The sequence below is a fragment of the Canariomyces notabilis genome, assembly GCF_033297395.1.
Source record: "Canariomyces notabilis strain CBS 508.74 unplaced genomic scaffold N656scaffold_2, whole genome shotgun sequence".
Taxonomy (NCBI): Eukaryota; Fungi; Ascomycota; class Sordariomycetes; order Sordariales; family Chaetomiaceae; genus Canariomyces; species Canariomyces notabilis.
In genome coordinates this window covers 1,869,684-1,889,132 of record NW_027041824.1, presented here as the reverse complement: position 1 = coordinate 1,889,132, position 19,449 = coordinate 1,869,684, and the positions used below count along the sequence as shown (strand labels likewise).

The 19,449-nt window shown below is 53.5% G+C and overlaps 6 protein-coding genes and 1 non-coding gene across 7 annotated transcripts; 4 read left to right on the top strand and 3 right to left on the bottom strand.

The window, feature by feature from the left end:
* Positions 1 to 34: 34 nt before the first annotated feature.
* Positions 35 to 864, bottom strand: N656DRAFT_765560 (NAD(P)-binding protein; the record flags this gene model as incomplete). Its single annotated transcript, XM_064813413.1, has 2 exons — positions 35 to 522; positions 600 to 864. The coding sequence occupies 2 exons, from the start codon at positions 862 to 864 to the stop codon at positions 35 to 37; spliced, it is 753 nt and encodes a 250-aa protein (XP_064674212.1).
* Positions 865 to 4,415: 3,551 nt separating this feature from the next.
* Positions 4,416 to 5,027, top strand: N656DRAFT_794921 (H+-transporting ATP synthase; the record flags this gene model as incomplete). The annotated part of the gene is made up of 3 exons (XM_064817357.1): positions 4,416 to 4,503; positions 4,572 to 4,850; positions 4,930 to 5,027. 3 exons carry the CDS (start codon positions 4,416 to 4,418, stop codon positions 5,025 to 5,027), a joined length of 465 nt encoding a protein of 154 aa, XP_064674211.1.
* Positions 5,028 to 6,191: 1,164 nt separating this feature from the next.
* On the bottom strand, positions 6,192 to 8,329 carry N656DRAFT_774953 (MFS general substrate transporter). Its single transcript, XM_064814372.1, has 5 exons — positions 6,954 to 8,329; positions 6,769 to 6,897; positions 6,604 to 6,703; positions 6,317 to 6,553; positions 6,192 to 6,263 (listed from the first exon to the last, which is right to left on the bottom strand). The coding sequence occupies exons 1-4, from the start codon at positions 8,204 to 8,206 to the stop codon at positions 6,530 to 6,532; spliced, it is 1,506 nt and encodes a 501-aa protein (XP_064674210.1). The 5' UTR covers positions 8,207 to 8,329; the 3' UTR covers positions 6,192 to 6,263; positions 6,317 to 6,529.
* A 5,130-nt stretch (positions 8,330 to 13,459) lies between these two features.
* N656DRAFT_700382 (uncharacterized protein) lies at positions 13,460 to 13,987 on the top strand (the record flags this gene model as incomplete). Its single annotated transcript, XM_064810865.1, has 2 exons — positions 13,460 to 13,734; positions 13,819 to 13,987. 2 exons carry the CDS (start codon positions 13,460 to 13,462, stop codon positions 13,985 to 13,987), a joined length of 444 nt encoding a protein of 147 aa, XP_064674209.1.
* A 1,320-nt stretch (positions 13,988 to 15,307) lies between these two features.
* On the top strand, positions 15,308 to 15,381 carry N656DRAFT_t20. Its single transcript has one exon. It is a non-coding gene; the product is annotated as a tRNA-Lys (tRNA).
* A 180-nt stretch (positions 15,382 to 15,561) lies between these two features.
* Positions 15,562 to 17,775, top strand: N656DRAFT_263335 (amino acid transporter). The gene is made up of 4 exons (XM_064809047.1): positions 15,562 to 16,203; positions 16,265 to 16,776; positions 16,826 to 16,987; positions 17,046 to 17,775. The coding sequence occupies exons 1-4, from the start codon at positions 15,792 to 15,794 to the stop codon at positions 17,619 to 17,621; spliced, it is 1,662 nt and encodes a 553-aa protein (XP_064674208.1). The 5' UTR covers positions 15,562 to 15,791; the 3' UTR covers positions 17,622 to 17,775.
* Positions 17,776 to 18,583: 808 nt separating this feature from the next.
* N656DRAFT_774946 (uncharacterized protein) lies at positions 18,584 to 19,240 on the bottom strand. The gene is made up of 2 exons (XM_064814371.1): positions 19,054 to 19,240; positions 18,584 to 18,993 (listed from the first exon to the last, which is right to left on the bottom strand). Exons 1-2 carry the CDS (start codon positions 19,190 to 19,192, stop codon positions 18,647 to 18,649), a joined length of 486 nt encoding a protein of 161 aa, XP_064674207.1. The 5' UTR covers positions 19,193 to 19,240; the 3' UTR covers positions 18,584 to 18,646.
* Between the last annotated feature and the right edge of the window lie 209 nt (positions 19,241 to 19,449).

Sequence of the window (19,449 nt, the reverse complement as noted above, 5' to 3'; positions counted from 1 at the left end):
AAAAAGGCAACGCTATCTATGTAAGGCACCAAACCTAGACCATATTCGCACCATTGACCCTCACAACCTGGCCCGACATCCACCCGCTCTCCTTACCCGCCAGAAACGCCACCACGCCAGCAATCTCCTCGGGCGTGGCGAACCTGTTAAACGGACTCTGTCTTTTCAGGACATCCAGCACCGCCTCGGTCTTGCCCTGATAAAACAGATCCGTGGCCGTCGGACCGGGCGCGACGGCGTTGACGGTGATGCCCTTGGCCGCCAGCTCCGGGTCCTTGGACAGGGTGCGCACCATCTGGTCGACGGCGCCCTTGGTCGCGCAGTACAGCAGGTGCGCGCCCAGCACGTTGGTCGACGTGTTGAGCCCCGTCGAGACAAAGATGACGCGCGCGTCGGCGTTGGCCGGCATGTGCGGTACCGCGCGCTGCACGAGGAAGAGCGGGCCCTTGACGTTCAGGTTGAAGTGCCGGTCGAAGTCGGCTTCGGTTGTTTTTGAGAGTGTGTGCATGCCCATTACCCCGGCTGAATTATCATGTAAGTAAAATATCAGTCTAGCTTCATCTCAGGCTGCAGTACGTATAGGAAGAAGCATGACATACCGTTGGGAATCACGACGTCGATCTTGCCGAATTTCTCGACTGCTCCCGCAACGAGACGTTCAATGTCTGGTAGCTTGGAGACGTCGGCTTGAACGGCCAGGGCTCGGTCCGGGCCGATCTGAGACACGAGCTCATCGGCGGCTTTGCTGTCGGAGAGGTAGTTGATCACGACCGAGCCGCCGTCAGCGGCGACGCGCTCGACCGTTGCACGGCCTATGCCTTTGGAGGCGCCGGTGATGAGAAAGACTTTTCCAGCGAGAGACATCTTTGGGTTAAGGAATGGCCGTGTGCTTCTGTTCAAGGAAAGCTGTTTGGAAATCTGAGGTGTAAAACGGGTTGAGGAAGACGAAGATTCCTGGGTGGTGATTTGTATTTAAGCTCTAGCCCCTTATCTCAGTAAGCAACCTACGTTAGATATTCTGCCCTTTGACGAAGTGAAGCTGCTAAGTGGTATTTATATCCAATCCGAGTTTCCACCGAAGCTCCTGTTTATCTCCGTAAAAAGCGAAAAGCGAAACCTGAACGGAGCTATCCACACAATCTCCGATTTCAAGAGTGCAGTGTATTTGTCGCTGAAGGTATTACATCAAATTGAGTATCATGGAGGATAATGAAGCCGCAATGGTGTATGCAGCTGGTGGAAACCTTGGGAGTGCGAGGATTGGGGGTTTTTGAACTGAGTCAGACCGTCTCTAATGAGGGGTAGGTACCGCCCACCTATGGCACAGGATGTGATTTGGACCAGACATTCCATGCTATGTTATATTTTAAGTCTCTTTCGGCTAGTTAAACTGGCCTTTCATCCCTTTTCCCTTCCGGTTTTCTCCCTTATTTTCTTTTTCTCTCCTTCTTCTTTCTTCTTTGCCGTGTTTCCTGTTTCCCATACCTTATTCACCAGCCCCAGACCAACCCTCCCTTCCATTCCCCATTACGAGATTATCAGTATACAACTCCAGGGGCTGTTAGAAGCACATGGTTACCACCCATAGTATGGCATGTAGCCTAGATAGGTATATGCAATACCTATGTAGGTAGGTAATTACTACTTATGATCATGGCTTCACTCAATTCAATTCAAAACCAATTCAATTCAATTAGAACCCTCCAACTTCCAACTCAATTAAGGGCCTTCAAATATCTTTCAATTCAATTAGGTTCGTTCAATTTTCAATTCTTAATTGAAAATAACTACTGACTTTTCTAGGTTTTCCCAGGCTTCAATTCCTTCCTTCGAATCCTTCCTACGATGCCACGAATACGATGCCAAACGAACGTTCCCGACGCCCGTCGCCGTCTTGGAAACAGAGCCCCAGCCAGTCAAGCGCTCTCTTACGCGTATATCGCCAACAGAGCCATTCAGAGGCGCGTTCTTACTGTAATGTATGCCACGGTAAGGACGCACGGGCCTGTACTGTAATAGTTGTGAGTTGCTACTTACCTACCTTAGTCAGCCTTCCAAAAAACGAACGCATTCGAATTTTATTGCATTTTTAAGCGATTCAGTCATTTCCAGCTATTTTGACCGGGCGGAAGGTAGCTAAGGTAGGTCTGGAAGAGATGTGTGTGGATATGGTCTGGCTGTCTTTTGAGATTCCGAACCCGAGTCGTTACCTGTATGGGAAATGTCATGTCGTGCAAATGTAGGTACGACAACGCCATTCGTGCGAAGGACGCTCATAAGCAATTAAAGTGACTTTGATAAGACGGTAAACTAAGGTAGAAATGTTTTGGCAGGTCGCAAAGTTAAGAGCCGCTTTCAGATTCCTACAAATCTACTAGAGCTGATGGGAGACTTGCTTGGGTGGGTTGGATTTACATGATATCAACGACCAACACCCGTAGGGCTTGGAACTGATAGATGAAGCGTAATGGGCAGGATTACTTTTAAGCTTAGTTGAACCAAGATGGTACAGATTGAGCAGTTAAGGTGCAAATATCGAAGATACAGAGTATCATATATTCGGTAGAGCACTAGGTATCACTCCGGTGAGGAACAGGTCGTTTCAGCCGCCACTCAACCCGGAAATCCGTTGTAAGATGACGAGGGTATCACCAGGCGGTGACCATGCCAGGGAGCACGATGGCATCTGCGTCAATTTTGTTTAACACGGTCAGGGAAGCTCTGCGGGTGGGTTGCGTGACTACTGGGCAATCTGAACCATCCACTGCACATCAAGTGTTACTTGCTCAAGAAGCAAATAACAGTTTCCAAGTTCGGGTATTGTCTTCGTACAACACGTTTGGATTTCAGGGTATTGCCCGTCCCACTTTTTCAACACCACGCTTGATAACATACCATAGGTAGCTACTCAACCTGAGTCCACCAACACTCCTTTATACACCCTTGCCATCTGGATGGAAACCAGGGGTTCCGACACCCCTGCTCGCCCGACGGAGCCGGATATACCAGATCGGCTGAGATCGCTGGTCTGTCGGACGTGCATACGAATTTCATTCAAGGAACAAGACTCCCAGTTTCTAGTTTAGAACCAAAGCAATCCGTATTCCACAGCTCTTGACTGCTGCTGCGCACACATGTGTTTTAGTAGTGCAGTGATCCCTGGATCCAAGAACGGACCCCACAACATGGTGGATCAGGGAACCGTTGCCGTTCATGGATCACTCTGGGGAAGAGCCCTGTCATTGCGGAGATTACGTGTGGGGCCCCGCACAAAACCATTCGCCCGCCAGTGGATCCGTTAAGCCAGACCCTTTTGGGATGTCCATCTCAGCCCAAAAAGCGGGGTAAGGTACTTGTTGCCCCTGAATGAGCAAACAGACACGGGAATGATGAATGGTGTCAAACACGAGATCAATCACCAATTGCTAACGTTACACAGTCCATATCGCAATCCTACCGAGTCGACTCTAATATCTAGCTTGAAGTCGCATAAAGTCGATGACAGTTTGCACAATCAGCATTCCAATTTCTGCATTGTTCACTCATTACCACCGACTTCCTGCTCGCGTGACATGAGTTTAGCGATCTTGAGTTGAACGTGGACGAGATTGGATGCCCTCGAGCTCGGACAGTTCAGTGGTCTGAGCTCTCTTCCCCGCTTTCGACAACCAGCCACGTCTCAGACCATCCCCAATAATATCATCCATCACATTACCCGCAATTACCACAGTACTGTGGCCGGCGACTTGTCCTCTGTTGTTGTTGACAAGAGAATGCTTCCATCTCGCTCAGAGATCCAAAGGAGGCTAATAATGAATGGGCCCAGCGCTGTTCTCTAGGGCATCTTAGTGAAACTGATCAAATTGCCCACGTGCGCATATGACAGGCACAGTCTCCGGGAAGAATGGAATACCACAGTACAGTGTTGAATATCCAGTACTCGTAGCACCTGTGAATTGATCTAGAGAAACTACATACTTTGACCAGCTGAGACTTACTTGTGATTTTCCACACTCTGATAACTGGATTTGCTCAACATCGGCATCGGGTCAGTTTCTCCATTCTCATTCCCAGCCCCGGGCCGCAAGCAGGGCGGATTGCCGCAAATCCTAGGAGGAAGGCACGGTACAACCCCAATGAGTGTATTTTCGATTGGCCAACCAAACCGCTGTTTGATGCGGCCGCGCCTTCCATGCACGTTATTATCCCCATTGGATTGATGCCTCAGGAAGCATGATCTGGCACAAGTGACCTCTAGCACCTGCCACCCGGCCACCCCCTCACTCTCCCGCTCCAACTTTCCCTCCCCTCTGCTTTGCGTTTTACCTCAGCACTCAACAGCCCATCCAACAGCAGGCTGTTTTTCAATCGTCACACTCTCAATCCGTCCACCCTATCAAGTCCATCTCTTCAAAATGCTCGCCTCAAGCAGGTTGACAGCCTCTGTCGCCCGCATGGGCTTGAAGCAGCCTGTCCGTCTGATGTCGACGATGCACAGTCAGGGTACGTACATGTTGAGCCAGCTGTCATCTCTCCTCCCGCTTGGGGACGCGTTATTTATTTCTCTCCAGCTCGCGTTCCCAGCTCCATCATCTCGGCCGCACGCCAGCCTGCTGCTCGTCATGGTCTCGTCCTTAATGGCGCCCGTAACACCTTTGGCTCCACCATAATCCGCAATGCTATGCAGTCGCGGGGAGTCGTCGTCGAGTCCACTGCCGCCGCCCTCATCACCGCCGCCAAGGTGCATGGTGCTGGTGCTGCCACTATCGGTCTCGCTGGTGCCGGTGTCGGCATTGGCACTGTCTTCGGTGCTCTCATCAATGGTGTCGCCCGCAACCCGGCCCTCCGAGGTAAGCAATTGGTCACTTGACCGCGCAACAGCTCCAGCTAGGAGGAATTCGTGACAGCTAACGATTCTCCCAATTGCAGGTCAGCTCTTCTCTTACGCCGTCCTGGGTTTCGCCTTCGCGGAAGCTACTGGCCTGTTCGCCCTGATGGTTGCCTTCCTCCTTCTCTACGCCTACTAGAGATACGGTCGGGAATCTCCCAAGTTGCATATCGCATCTGTGGACGGAAAAAGAGGACATAGATGGGCAGGTGTGTAATGGTATGAGAACTGCTGCTGCCCAGCCAGTCACAATCGACACGTAGAACTGTATGTACCTTCTGTACTAGGAGCAATGGCATTGTCTTCAATACGGCCCCGGCCCCAGCTGCGACACTGGAATTGGCGTGTCTGCCGCTTACACATGGAACCATGCAATCTCGCAAACGGCATGATCACCGAGTGTCGGCTTTGGGGAAGCGCAGCTGCACAATCGATGGGGAATACCAGCCTTGACTTCGAGCCGGATCGTCCGATATGTGTCCATGTCGTCATCACGCAGTATGCGGTCCACACAGTGATGAACTTAACCAGCGGCCGAGTTGTAGTTAAAATTGCCTCGCATGGTCAAGCCTTGCTCGAGCTATGCCGAGTCTCTTACATTAGATCCTCCCACAGCTGTGGATACCGGTGGATACGTGGAGTCGCGGACCCTGTTCCCTCGACGACCGAGCTACCCTCGAGCTACTTCAGCCTACCTACTTCAGCCTACCTACTTCAGCCTACCTGACCCCGTTTGTTCAAGTTGCTACATAGCACTGCTGGTGTTGAATCCCAGTGAATGTTAATCAGGGTTACCAAGACAATCAAGGATCGATTTTACCGAGTATCGATCTGCTATTTCGCAGCACGGATTCACGGGAAAATTCGAACATGTCCAGTGACTCCGATCTTCCGCTAACTGAAAGCCGGGACGTGCTGCGCTCGAAGTCTAATAGGCTATAGCCGCAGCAAACTTGGACCGGGTGTTCACAAGCTCGGTTGCGGTCTTCTCCTCCCAGCACAACAGGCAGCTGCTGAGCTTGTCCTGTTGGCCAATTCTCGCCGTCGAGCACAACGGGAAACAAAAGGCCCTCGTCCTCGTCTGAAACATCCCCGTCCGCGGCAAGGGTCAGGATAAAGATTATCTCTTCGAGGGCCAGACCGCCTCTCTTATCTTAGTGTCGAGAGAATCTTGATGAGCCCGGCTTAGACGCCTCCGTCCAACGATGCAACGCCCGGCAGTGTCCAACCGGACTCATGCGGGGAGGGATTCGGATGGACAGCAAAGACGCTCCAGGTTGTATCACGGAAACGGCATGCGTCTTTGACAGAGTCATATGATTAAACGTGATACTGATCGCCCCTCGGAATTGGACTCTGTAGTGGACTACCACGCCTGACGTCTCACCAACAGTTAGCGCGTGGAAGATATGGGGACGACCTACGCACAGGATGCGGCGAACCACGAAGAGACAGCCATGAGACCTCCAAGCAGTGCAGAGTAGCAGCTGCGGAAACCGAGTACTAGGATGGGATATAGTACAAGCCTCGATGTTAAAGTTGGAAGAACACCAAGGCTTTGGTATTAAGCGTTCGCTTTGGTATGAATTCGTGTAACGTCTCTCTATATCTGATGAATTATATATGTTCCACCGAAACCCTCTAGTATGTGAATCTAAAGCCCGCCTAGGTAGGTCAGCGAACTGTAGATACCAGGGAGTAAACAAGCTGCTTACCGTGCTTTCCAAAACTCCGGCTTTCTTTCTTTGCATGGTATTGGCGAGGTAGAAGTGTAAGGAAAGCAGACCAACGACAGTTATCATCAAAATATGCGATCTAATCCTCATCAGCAGGTGTGTTTCTGGGCAACGCATGGTTCACGTTCGCCGTGGCAGACTCACCCAATTGACACCCAGACAGCCGTCGCATAGTATGGCGCCTCGAACCTTCGGACGATGAAGCTCCCTGCAATCCCACCAGCGCCGTTGAACATAGTACAGGCTGCAGCAGTAAACACCCGCTTCCATTGACTAGGCACAGAGTGTCAGTGTGCATTCCTCTGAGACCGGGACGAGGCGAAACATACCCAACAACATTATTTGCCTGATAAGCCGTCAGGGCGGCCCAGTTTGCCACATAGGCACCCGTAGCAAGGAAAACACCAAAGTAACGAGCTCCTGAGTCTCGAGCAAACCCCAGCACGGCAAAGCCAGTGATGAGACAGACGGCATTGAACGTAATGATGGGCGCCCGGATTCGGAACTTGTCAGCAAACCAGGAAGAAGCAAGAACGGGCAGCACGGCGTAGTAGTACGGCGGCGCCGACAGGATGATGGACGCATCAGAAGAGTACCCCAGCCCGCCCTCAAGGATGATGGGCACAAAGTAGGCCAGGGCCGTCGACACAATGTTCTGCATAAAGAAGAGCGAGGCAAACGCCCAGACCTTGGGGTCCTTGGCGTGGACAAGGACTTTTCCGATGCTGAAGTCCTGAGCGACGAGGTCGCCTCGGTCGGTCTGGATGCGCTGCGCGACGATGGCGGCCTCGTCGGGTGACAGGAAGCGGAAGCTTGCGTGCGAGTTCTCGGGAAAATCAACCATCCACCAGTACGTCGCAACGCCGATGACGCAAGTACAGAGCCCCTGCACAACGAACATCCAGCGCCAGCCCTCCAGGCCGCCGCGGCCGTCGAGGCGGTTCAGCGCGTAGTTGACCAGGCTGCCCGTGGCAAGGATGATGACCTCGCCGCTCTGCATGTAGGCAAAGCGCAGCTGCTGCTCCCGGCGCGGATACCAGGTGCTGATGAGGTAGGCGAGGCCCGGGAAGATGCCGGACATGGCGGCGCCAAGAAGGATGCGCAGCACAATCATCTGCTGCCAGCTGCGGACAAAGCCGGTGCAGAGCGTGATCAGGCCAAAGGCGAAGGTGATCACCGCAAACCAGATCCGCGGTCCGAGCATGCGCACCGCGATGGTCGAGGGCAGCTGGAACACAATGCTGGAAATGGTGAAGATGAAGATGGACACGGAGAAGCGGTCGCCCTGGTCCAGCCCCAGATCGGACGGCATGGACGTGACGGCGGCGCTGGAGAGCACGCCGCTGTCGAGGAGGTTCAGGCTGCATAGGATGCCGGCGATGGTGCAGAGGCGCAAGTCGACCTTGCGGCGGATCCGGCGCTCCGCGGCATCATCCGTGTCAGCGGCGGGGATGGCCCCAGCACCGGCCCCGGCACCCTCTTCGGCATCGGAGGGGGCGTCACCCGAGAGATCGGCATTGGCCCGGGCCGTCTTTAACTGCGCCGCCGGTGCAGGCAGTGAAGGCTCGGGTTGTAGCGCCATAGGGTTCTCCAGTGGCCCTTCCGATAGAGACTTGAGATGGAATGTTGTCGCCGAAACCGTCCTACATGTATGATGTTTTTTTGGGTTCTAGAAGCAGCGGACGGCGAGATAATTAAGGATTGGTGGGGCTAGGGCATCCGCAGATTCCGCACTCGGAACGACCACTTTAGGCAATTGTACCCACCGAGTCTGCTTTCCATTCACTTACTAAAGCGGGCACTTGGCTGACAATTTTTGTCTGAATGATACTTGAACGCAGGTAACCGAAAGGTGTAGACTTTTATCGAACTCGCGACTTTGATATCGAGCCCCAACTCAACTCAATCCAGTGGATTGAGAGCTGGGTTAAGCATGCTTTCGGCGGCAGAATGATAACAGGGGTCACAATGCTATGGTGAGTACGAATATGGTCTCAGGCTTACCTCGAAATTCGAGAAACGTCTTGCACTCTGCCGTGTCTTTTATCGTACTCATTGGCGGTCTCCCCGATTCTCCCATCATCGTCAGAGCGATTGCATTCCTTCATATTTCGTCTTCGCCAAGTTCGCCTTGATCTCATCCTTCCCCTCAGACCTGATGGTCGTCCGCTACGGTACATACATGAGTGAACGGGCCGGGATAAGGAACGACTCCCGAGTAGAACTCAACGCGGTTGATTGTACGAACTAGGAAAGGAGGAAGGGTGTGTACCCAGTGAGTGCTTCAGAAGCACTGTTACCCACTGACCGCTATGGTTACCTATAGGTACTCGCGTAGTATAGTTGGTTTCTTCATCGTTATTCGGGAAAACTGGGTGCCTTTGACACCATGAGCTTGTGCGAAGGAACCAATTACTGTTAGAAGGAAGGTTGATGCCATGCTGAACTCGTCGAATCCAATCCTCCTTCAATCCAGAAGCCTCTCGACATACGCTGTTAGCAATCGTCATACCCATCGGCTTCAAAGCTTACAGCTTGTTCATCTTGTGAGTCTGCTCAAGGGAAATATTACCTCCTTTATTGTTCCCATCTGATCCTGACTTGGCAGTGCTTTCCCACTGGCAGTTACATGTACTTGGTGGCTGAGAAGCGTCATAGCTGATAGGGTCGGTGCGAATCAGCATTGGGTGTGCGTTGGGTCAGTCATCGTACACGTGTATATCCGCCTAGACTGGGCGAGATCGGAGGTAGGCAGCGCGAGCATGTAGCCAAGCTAGGGGGTTTCTTTTGTCATTGCTCGTACCATCGGCGTGACTTGTCGGCGGTAGAGGCCAACCGTGACCCCAGGGCCTCTCTGTGTTTCTGAAGCTTGCGTGCGCCTTGTTCGACGTCGCCAGTGGAGTCCAGCCGCAAGTATTGGGTTTATAATCACCATAACCTGATGGTACGAGTAGGTAATGATCAGGACATCATGAAGGACTCCCCTTCTGAACCAACTCGATGCGGTTGAGAACAATCCGGGAATGATACATGCTGCATTGTGATAGCTGCGAAGGTGCTTGAACTGCCGGTGGTAAGGAGGGCAGGTCGGGGGCAGCGGCCAAGGAACCCGAGAGGTTTTGGCAGGCCGTAGGCCCGATGATGAGGCCCGGAAGCAATCCCCGCCTCCCCCAGACGTGCGATAAGCCATGACGAGGTACGTCTCGGCTCCTAGTGTACTAGTACTAGTAAGGTAGTTGCCATTTGGCCCTGACATCGATTGAGTCCCGCGATACCCCCACTAGGGCAACGAAAGTGACAAGGACAAGCAGCCCAATCCCGCATGCTTCCAGTTTTTGTTTTTGTTCTCAGTCGACAACCACTGAGTCGAATGCTGACGGCGGGCAAGAGGTCACAGTGTCCACACGCAGTAACTTACCCTTACATACCTACCTGGACCTGCTAGGATTTGCCATTGGGGTGCCTTCAAAGAACGGAGCAAGTCGAGCAAACCGAGCAGAGCAAGGAAGAAGCTAGAAATGCATGGAAACAAGACGGAAACGGCACAGCCCTGCAAACAGAAAGTCTGGTGCGCGATGAGTGATTAAACTAGCACGCTGGCCATTAGGCACCGATGATCTCCCCGCCCGTGGAGTCTTTGAAAGATCATCATTTCTATTCATTCTCCTATACAGGGGTACCAAGGTTCGGATCAGGTACCCTTGTCCAAAAGAGAAGAGTTTACACTAATTTATTACTGGGAAGGTCGGAGAGGGGATGACACTGGCCAGAGGGATAGTCTCATTTACTCGGTACTTACAAGTGTAGAGCACAATGAACGCGCAGGTCTTTGCGGAGGGACTGCACACCAACGGTGTAGATGCCGATCCCAAGACGTCAGCACACAGTGATCCTTGGCGCCCCCAAAGGGAAGAGAGGCGGGAAGGGATATGTTCGGACTAGTGTAGGCGAGTGTGGGCGGTCCCGGAAGGCCACACGTGGAGCGGGTAATACCGCCTGTATGGGAGCTCAGAGCCAGAGGGGGATACATCAGGCATGCTTGACTCGTAACGATGTGGTGAAGGATGTCGATATCTTCGGCCAGTCCGGCAGCTGCAGGCCGATCCGTGGGCAGTGGTCCATGGCCGTGTGCCGTGGCCGGGCAATTTGCGGCCCAGCAGCCAACGTTATGACGAGACCGACGCAAGTCCATTCTTCCACCGATACTCCGTAATCTGACCTTTGTCCATCAGGCCGGTCGAGGACAAACACGTTATATCTTTTCCTTGAATTTGGTGACGGAGCCAGCCATGCCGCGGTAATACGGCGTAATCGTTGATTCGCTTCTGCCGGCAGAGATTGGAGGCTGGCCCCGGTGCGTTATGTCGGTCGAGGAGGTGATCGACGGCTCCTGATACAGTGCGACTCGTACACGGTTGCTCTTGGTTTATTAGTAGGTACATCCGAGGAGGATTCGATACCGACAATACGGAAAACGATGGGCTGGCCGTCGTGTCTTGGGTCTCCCACGACCAAGAAGTAACTTAGTTTGACCTGCAATCGTCTCCGTTCACGTCGACGGTCTGAAACCGCCGACGCTATCTGAGGCCCGTACGGGTCCTGGTCTCGTCGCGGCCTTCAGTCCGCGCTGGCAGTACCTTAGGTAATAATCCAAGCTCTGCTAGACGGAGGTTGGGGTTGGGTTGCCGAATTCCGAGTCCAGGAGTCTAATAAGGTGGGGGCTAGCATTGTTGCGGAACCGGCGACTAATCCGCGTAGGCTTGCGAGAGGTGCCAGTACGGAGTATATTCTCGATACTCGAGATACTGTCCTGTACTAGCATATCTAAACAGAGGAACTCGGTCAGGTAGTGGTCTAATGATTGGTCGATGAACAAATTCTTACCAGTGCCACAGTAGGTGCCCCTTCACACCGAAGATGTGTTTCGACTGATGAGAAATCCTGTGTTATCGCATGCGTGTGTGACTGAGTATTGCCTCAACAGGACACAGTGTAGACACATGCTTCGTTCAGGGTCCCATCTTCAGGCACTCTCATTCGTCAGGGAACTTGGAATTGATGATGGTCGAAACAGGGAACGTCATGGTTGCAAGCTTGGTCACCGCCTCCCGCTATCCGTACAAGCGGCACAGCGGTTCGCCGACAGCCTACCCCGAATAACGTTTTATGTACCGAAGAATTTCGCCATTTGACCCTGATGCTCGAAAGATCGTACAGGAGGATGAAGCGGTTGCTGACTTGCGAATAATAAAAGCAGCTGAATGCTGCCAGATGCCTTTGCAATGTGTATGAATCGGTTTCGGAAGTTGATGGAGACACTGCGTGACTGCAGCGTGCACCATGGACGGGAGCCTGTTCTTGTTACATCCTCAAAACTCAAAGCCTTGAGGCGGGTGAAGATCATTTCATCATTGGCGTATGCGACCCCCTGCTTACCATTTTGAGGGTCCAGGGTGGCCCCACCGTGGAGCCAATCAGCGTAGCGCGCTTTGGCGTCATTGTGCCGATCACCCAACGCTCTTGTTGGCTGCGTCCGGTCCTTACGGAAAACGGTGTAATAGGATTACACAACGTGACATCTGATTTGATCATGCCTCAGGCTGAGACTCCAAACCACCACCAACCGAGCGCACAAACCGCAGAGAGCGATTTGGTAACGGAACATTGTGAACGGTGGTGCTGATGATGGTAAATTTTATTTTCTCTCTACATAGTGTATATACCAGGTATGATGCCGGGCAAATCTGTCTCCCTGAGAGACTGCCAAGCCTTCCATTTTATCCACGTGTAACATCAGTCTTGCGCTCTCCATCGGCCAATCCCCCAAAATCGAAATTCTCATCCGTTACGGAGTACAAAGTACGGAACACAGTACACTTACGGAGAATAATCCCATCCAATACGTTGTTTCCGCCGATCAACATTACGCTTTCCGCAGCTAGCGTCCCAAAACAGCTCCCCCTTCTCCGCACATCCTGTGACCACGGCGAGCGCGGCTTCGCAACCAGTGGCCGGCCAGTGCAACAAGGCACGGCTTGCTGATCGAGGCAGTGGGAACAAGACACGAACACCCCTCCTGACCAGGGCCCCCGTCGGGTTGCCCTCATCAAAACCCCACCGTTTGCTTGTCGGCTCCTCCTCGAGTCCTCCTGCCTCTGCCCGCCAAGCTCTTCCGTGGCTTACCGGTAACGTTGGGGAGGAAGAAAAACCAGCGCCTAGCCGCGGACGCTAGTTTGTGCTCCGTCGGATTTGCCCGCTTCTTCCTGAGTGTCTCCCGTCCCTTACCCATTTGTCTGGCATCTCAGCGGACGGGCGCCTTTTGTACTTTCTGCACCATTACCGCCAACGGTAGCACCTCACCCTCGCAAGTCACGACGCACTACCTTAGCTTTCCTCTTTCCCAGCAAGGCCCACGACTCCATCGGCAGCACCTACGACTCCACAAGCGTCTGCAGTCCACTGCCGCCCCGGCCAACCCGCTAGCTGCTGAGTTGTCTTTCGCGCTAAGCTGCACGCTTCTTCGAGGGAGTCCGTGACTCGATCACCGCCCTCTTCCACACCAGCCCGAACCATCCCCTCTCCTCCCTTCGAGCGATCCGAGGACACCGACGCGCCGGGCATCTACGCCACTCTGTTCGACGAATGGTGGAAACAATTGTCTGGCTTGGTTAAAGGTGTTGGAAGAGCGATTGGTTGTTGCATGTCCATGATATCTGCGAATTCGTTTCCTGTTTTTCGAGTATCCCTACGTACTCATTCGCAACCCTAATCGACTGCCAATCCTCCGCCCCCGCGCCTTCGCCATCCTACGCGACACGCGACGCCTTAATTCACCATGGGAGACGCCAGTCCGCAGAAAGGGACAAGCCCAGACTGGTCGGACTCGTCGTCTGGCGCGGAAGGCGAACTTACTATCCACGCGCCCGTTCCGCAGCGGCCGCAGCTCTCGAGTCGGAAGAGCAGCGGCACCATGATCGTGCCTCGCGAGTCTTCGGCCGTTGGGCCCGTAGATGTACAGGTACCACCAGGTGATGTGAGGGCCATGAGTCCGAGGAGAACGAGCGAAGACCTCGTAAATCTCAGCAAGGAGGCGAGAGAGGAGCTGCAACGGTGAGTTCGAGTCCAAGTCCCCGCCCAAGCCCACAGGAAGGGAGGAGGCAGAGAGGGACAAATTAGCCGCTAACAGCATAGTAGGCATGCTAAGGCGCTCCAAGAATCCCTCATTAACCTCTTCAACCGGATAGAGGCTGTCAAGGAGGAGCACGATAAGCTCGATAGTCATAATAAATTCCTGCAAAAGTACATCGGAGACCTAATGACGACGAGCAAGATCACGGCATCGAGCAGTCGGTCTAAGAAATGACGCCATCGACAAATGCTGGGGATGATGGTTAACTGAGGTGAAAGTTCACGCGGCATCGAAACCGACGGGAGGAGCTAGCAGCGATTTCGAGTGTATCATTTACGGTTGTCACCAGCGGCACCAGCGAGGATACGGCAACGCGACGGGAGTCAATTACTCCAACGAATATTGTTTTCCGCCAAGCGCTCTGACCAGATTCACTCAGGAGGGTGGTCTGAGCACCGAGGACTTCATCACCATCGCTGAGTACCAAACCGACTGGGCTTTGGACTCGACCGAGGTCCGCTCTTGTCATCAGCGTAGGCTTCTTTCGAAGGGCAAACGCCGACACATTTTTGACTTGTTATAGTAGCATGGGGATTACTACAGGACCGGAGTTTATTGCGCGCATTTCTGCATACTGGGCGAGAAGGGGCTATACCATTTGCGCGGCTGCTTTCGGCGGTTTAGGGGAAGGGGGAAAAGTTCACCACAGGGGACACGTCCGTCATCAGGTCAAGGGATGCACTGGAGAATCGACAACAGGCTACCGGGAATTTGGGAGGCCTAGCATTCGGTTGTTACTACATGATTGGCGTTGGCGGGAGGAGTGTTTTATGTCCTCTTCTTTCTCAACGGGAGGGAAAACCGAGCGCCTTTGCCGTCCTTGACGTCGGAGCACTTCCACATTCGCCAGATGACTGTGTTAAATAGGGTACCTTTGGGTTTTCGAGAGCCAGAAAAATGCCAAGCAAAAAAATACTGCACTATCTGCTCTATCTGCCAGGCCGACCCGGTGTTCCGGCGGATATGCAGGACAGGATATTGTGAAACTGCCGGCTCTTGTCTGGGCTAGCGCAACCCCATTTTCACCGCTGGGTGTTCTGGGGAATCAAGGGGGCCACTCTTCAGGTCCCAGGCCTAGCGAGGGTGAGCTGAAATGCATGATTCCGCCTGACTGACGTCAGGAGGTGCAGCTGCGCCTTGCGTGGAATGCCAAGGCCAACGAGGGGCACGGGCTGACGAGTTATCGCGGCGCTGACCTGTCAGGGCAGCCTCACCGCCTGTGCATCAGGCTCTGGCATGAGAATGATGAGATTGCGTACCCAGTCGAGTTTGGCGATGCTGATGTCATGCCTTTACCCCTTGCCCTCGCTCCTTCGCTCCCCCTCCCGACCAGCTTCCGTCGTTTACCTACACCACCGTTGCGGCCGAGTCGGCCATTGACCTCCGGGATAATTTCGCAACGTGGTGCAACAGGCACGATGACAGGCGTTGTAGGGATTAAATATGTACTTGCTCAGAACACGCAGCCAATCGGATCGACCCTGATCAAGCTAAGCCGGCGTGGCGCAATTGGTTAGCGCGTCAGACTTTTAATCTGAATGTTGCGAGTTCGAGTCTCGCCGTTGGCGATGGTGGTCCTGGAAATCCAGGTATGATCCCCGGATGTAAGGGGTTATGTTTTTTGAACATTGCCGGTGTATCGCATATTTTGCATACACAGCGTCGATACCTACCTTACTTATCCAATTCGAACGTGCAGCGCTCCTACCCTATCAGCCAATCTCCCGCTGTCTCTTCACAATGTTTGCAAAACATCGCACGGTTGCATGACATTACGCCATACCCGGGTGGGTACTGCACTCTATCGCGTCTTCAGGCTAATTCCAGCACGGCCGATCCCCGCCTGGCCGAGAAACACTTTCCGTCGCTCTGCACAACCTCGCAATCATTGCATACCTGCCTTACCTGACTGGCAGCCCTCCGCTGATGGAAGTAACGGGTGCGCACAGAAGCGGTGAATAACTGAATCAATCCCAGTATGGCAGCTGATCGCAATGGCCAATATGCCGCCGCTACCGTCGTTGATGCTACTGCTGCCGAGGCCGAGAGGAGGCCGCTCTTGCCTGGCGGCACAACTGGAGAACAATTAAGCCGTGAGGAATATCAGGCTGCGAGCGAGGGTGGGCATCGCGCTGGTCAACGTGACGACGAGGAAAGCATCAAGCTGGGCGCAGGGGCGGGGACCTTTACGCGCAACCTTGGCGCGGTCGAGGCATTTGCCATCGTCATAAGCATCGTGATCGGCAGCGGTGTGTTTACCTCGCCCGGGTCGATCGACACCAACGTGCCATCGCCAGGCGCGGCGCTGCTCGTCTGGTTCGTGGGCGGCGTGCTGGCCTGGACAGGGGCAAGCACCATGGCAGAACTGGGGACGGCAATACCAGGGGAAGGTTAGTTAGTACGACCTGCGTACGTGACTATTGAACGGCTGGGATGGCTAACGATAGGCAGGCGGAGTACAACCTTATCTCAAGTACATGTTCGGGGACGTGTTCGGCTTCCTGGCTGCTTGGACCTGGGTAGTGGCCGTGATGCCAGCCACGCTGGCGATATTGAGCATCGTCTTCATTGAGAGCATCTACTCCGCCGCGGGTGTGACAGGCCAAGGCGACAAGATCGAACACAAGCTGCTCTCAGTTCTCGTGCTGACGTGCATTGGTATGGCGAACTCGATCAGCACCAAAGCTAGCACGCGCTTGAATAGCTTCTTCGTGGTCTCCAAGTTCGTCACCATCGCCGCGATTGTCTTGGCGGGCGTTGTAGTCATTGCCCTTCAACTCGCCGATACAGACAGAGTCATTGGCGGCGGCGACTGGAGCAGAAAGCCATGGTTTGGGTACAGGGAGAGCGTCAACCCCGATGGGAGCATTACCCATTGGGACGGGATGGGTCAGTGGGTGATTCTTGGTCACTTGTCGGCTGCCCTGTATGCGGCACTGTGGGCATATTCCGGATGGGACAAGGTTGGTACGGCAGTAGTTCAAGTCCAGATAGGGACTAACAGCCGTCTAGGCCATTTACGTCTCAGCAGAACTTTCGGCGCCTGCCCGTCAGCTTCCCCTAGCCATCAACACCTCCATCCCTACCATCATTCTCTGCTTCATAACGGCCAACGCAGCCTACTACATTCTGCTGCCCTGGGATGTCGTATCCACCACGGACAGCGTGGCCGTGGTGAGTGGGCGGCTTGAGCCAGCATTTAGCCCCGTGAGTTGCTGACTCCTACATCCAGACTGCTATCACTCGCCTCCTCGGCCAAGCCTTTGGGATTGTTGCCGCCGTCCTCATTTGCCTGGTCGTTGCGGGCTCATTACTCGGCAATTCTTTCGTCGCTGGCCGCATGGCCGTTGCTGCAGCAAACCAGAATTGGCTTCCAAGCCCGCTTAGTGTCCTCGGCCGTGTCGGATACCAACCAGACCGCGGCTTGCCGGTATCTCTTGACGCTCAGGAAACTAGTGGGTCGGATGCCCCTATCAACGCCATCATTCTATCTACGATACTCTCAGCAGTCTATATCTTACTCGGGAACTTCCGCGCACTTTTGACATTCAACGGCCTGGGGGAGTACACGTTTTTCTTCCTGACGGTCCTCGGAGCGATAGTGCTGCGGTACCGTGAACCCGAGCTTGAGAGGCCGTACAAACCATCTGTCCTAATACCGATCATCTTCGCTCTGGTCAGTGGGTTCGTTGTCGTCCGGGGAGCCGTGTTTGCCCCCCAGCAGACGTTTGTACTAGCCGGGCTTTGGGTTTTGGGTTTGGCATTTTACAGGATACGAATGCGCTATCAGAGGCGAGCACTAGACTAATGTCTGCAGCTCTGTCTGGTTCCTTTTGGTTCGAGTTTTTACGTTGTCACGGCATTATAGGAGCGGGCAACAATCAGTGATGCCAGGAGACCTGATTTCAAAGTCTGAGATTCTGAGACAAACTATATTGATGGCATCATGGCCAGAATATGTGACATGAGATCCATGGTAAACCAGCCAAGGACCTAGGTCTTTATTTGTCTTCAAGACTTTTCAACAACCATGGCCCATCCCGCCTTTCAGTTCTACCTCTATGGTGAGCCGTTCACTCCCGCCTTTTCAGCAGACAATGGCTTAGTGACCAACCATTCTTGATGTCGAAAGTTTCCTATGAGTTCTTCGCTAACGCCTCATGATGAGTTAACATTCATTCCATCTATATCCGAGCCTGACAACCCTTCAACAGAACTAACTTGAGCACGGTCAACACAAAACTCGAGACAGATGTTAGGTGTCGCTGGCTGAGTACAAAGTGTAGAGACTCTAGGCCAAGCCGAGCTGCCGAGGTCTGGCCCCATGCACACGACAAACTGCCCAAAATTGACGTTGACGTTAGCCACCCTCGAGCCACCAATCCAGCTGCAGCTTCCCACAAAGAATTCGCATTCCGGACACCTGATTGGTTAATCAGTGGCGCTACCAGTGGTGCTGTGGCTGCCTGTTCACAACTTCACTGCGTGTTCAAAACTTCGAACGCACTTTTACCTACTGTAGCTTTTACCTGGATCCTATAAAGCATCCCCTCGGCCATCATGTTGCTTCGCAGGCACATGTAACAGGCATACCGGTACTATGAATGCGGATACTAATCTCTTGATCAAAAGACGGACTGGGCCAATTTTCTGACAGGACCGTCATGGTAGCATCCCCGAGCCGCCTCAAGGTATGGATTTGGCGATTTGTGGAGCATGATCTGATTTATTCTGATACTTAACAGCGTTAACGCTGCATGCCGAGGCCCTCGCGGCCCGACTCCACGGAAGCGCTGAGCGACATTCCCCGGACTGCAGCGGGACACTTCTGAATCAGGTTTGGCCGTTTCCAATCTTGAAGAGTTCGGATTCCTCGGATTCCAACAAGACGAAATACGGCCTGCTTGGCAGATGGGGCGACGGTGGAATAAGTGCGAGCGAGTCTGCGACTCCAGGGCCCAAAGCGTGCAGTGCTAGGCGAGGTGCAACAATAATCCGACTATCCATCCCGCACTCATCAGCAGGTCTAGGCAAGCCGCAAATGATAGTCCACACATGAGCATGAGTGGAAACGTGGGCGGCCCGCGGAGGCAACAGTACATTGGCTGCGGGCCACCTGTTCGTGGAGACAGGTAGTACCCGAGTTTGCGGAGCCGAAGCTGTCCCAGTCCTCGGGGAACCTGTGGGAAAGGCTTGAACTCATGATGAAATCCATTGAATGATTGGGCTAATGCCAGCACAGGAACCCAGGCCCGTACGGCCGTTACATCTCGCGGTTTTGACCGTTCGCATCACGATCCATGCCATAGACCATGATCTTTCTGGCGAATAACGGTTCTGTCTGTCGAGGGGAACAAGCGAGTTAACGCAAAAAAACATTAGATCCAAACAGTCGGAGAATTTTTGGTCAATCACGATGCTGCGCGGGCGTTGCACGCTCCTCGCAACCCGTTTGGGACCTCGGAGGGGGGCCGTCCGTTTCCTAAATCGGAAATTGGGGAAGCCATCCACAGTACTTACAGACTTGGTATCACTGCATACTGGAAAGAGGTATGAAGAGACTTTCCCATGTTCTGGGCCCTCTCGGCATAATGTGTATATATGTCGGTCGATCTCGGGGTGCATCAGTCGCAACA

Coding starts and splice junctions, on each gene's coding strand:
- N656DRAFT_774946 (XM_064814371.1), bottom strand. CDS start 19,192: ATGTTTTTTTGCGTTAACTCGCTTGTTCCCCTCGACAGACAGAACCGT. Junction 18,994..19,053: donor CCGTACGGGCCTGGGTTCCT/GTGCTGGCATTA, acceptor CCTTTCCCACAG/GTTCCCCGAGGACTGGGACA.
- N656DRAFT_263335 (XM_064809047.1), top strand. CDS start 15,792: ATGGCAGCTGATCGCAATGGCCAATATGCCGCCGCTACCGTCGTTGAT. Junction 16,204..16,264: donor GACGGCAATACCAGGGGAAG/GTTAGTTAGTAC, acceptor AACGATAGGCAG/GCGGAGTACAACCTTATCTC. Junction 16,777..16,825: donor CATATTCCGGATGGGACAAG/GTTGGTACGGCA, acceptor ACAGCCGTCTAG/GCCATTTACGTCTCAGCAGA.
- N656DRAFT_774953 (XM_064814372.1), bottom strand. CDS start 8,206: ATGGCGCTACAACCCGAGCCTTCACTGCCTGCACCGGCGGCGCAGTTA. Junction 6,704..6,768: donor GCTGTCTGGGTGTCAATTGG/GTGAGTCTGCCA, acceptor GATGAGGATTAG/ATCGCATATTTTGATGATAA. Junction 6,554..6,603: donor CCGGAGTTTTGGAAAGCACG/GTAAGCAGCTTG, acceptor TGACCTACCTAG/GCGGGCTTTAGATTCACATA.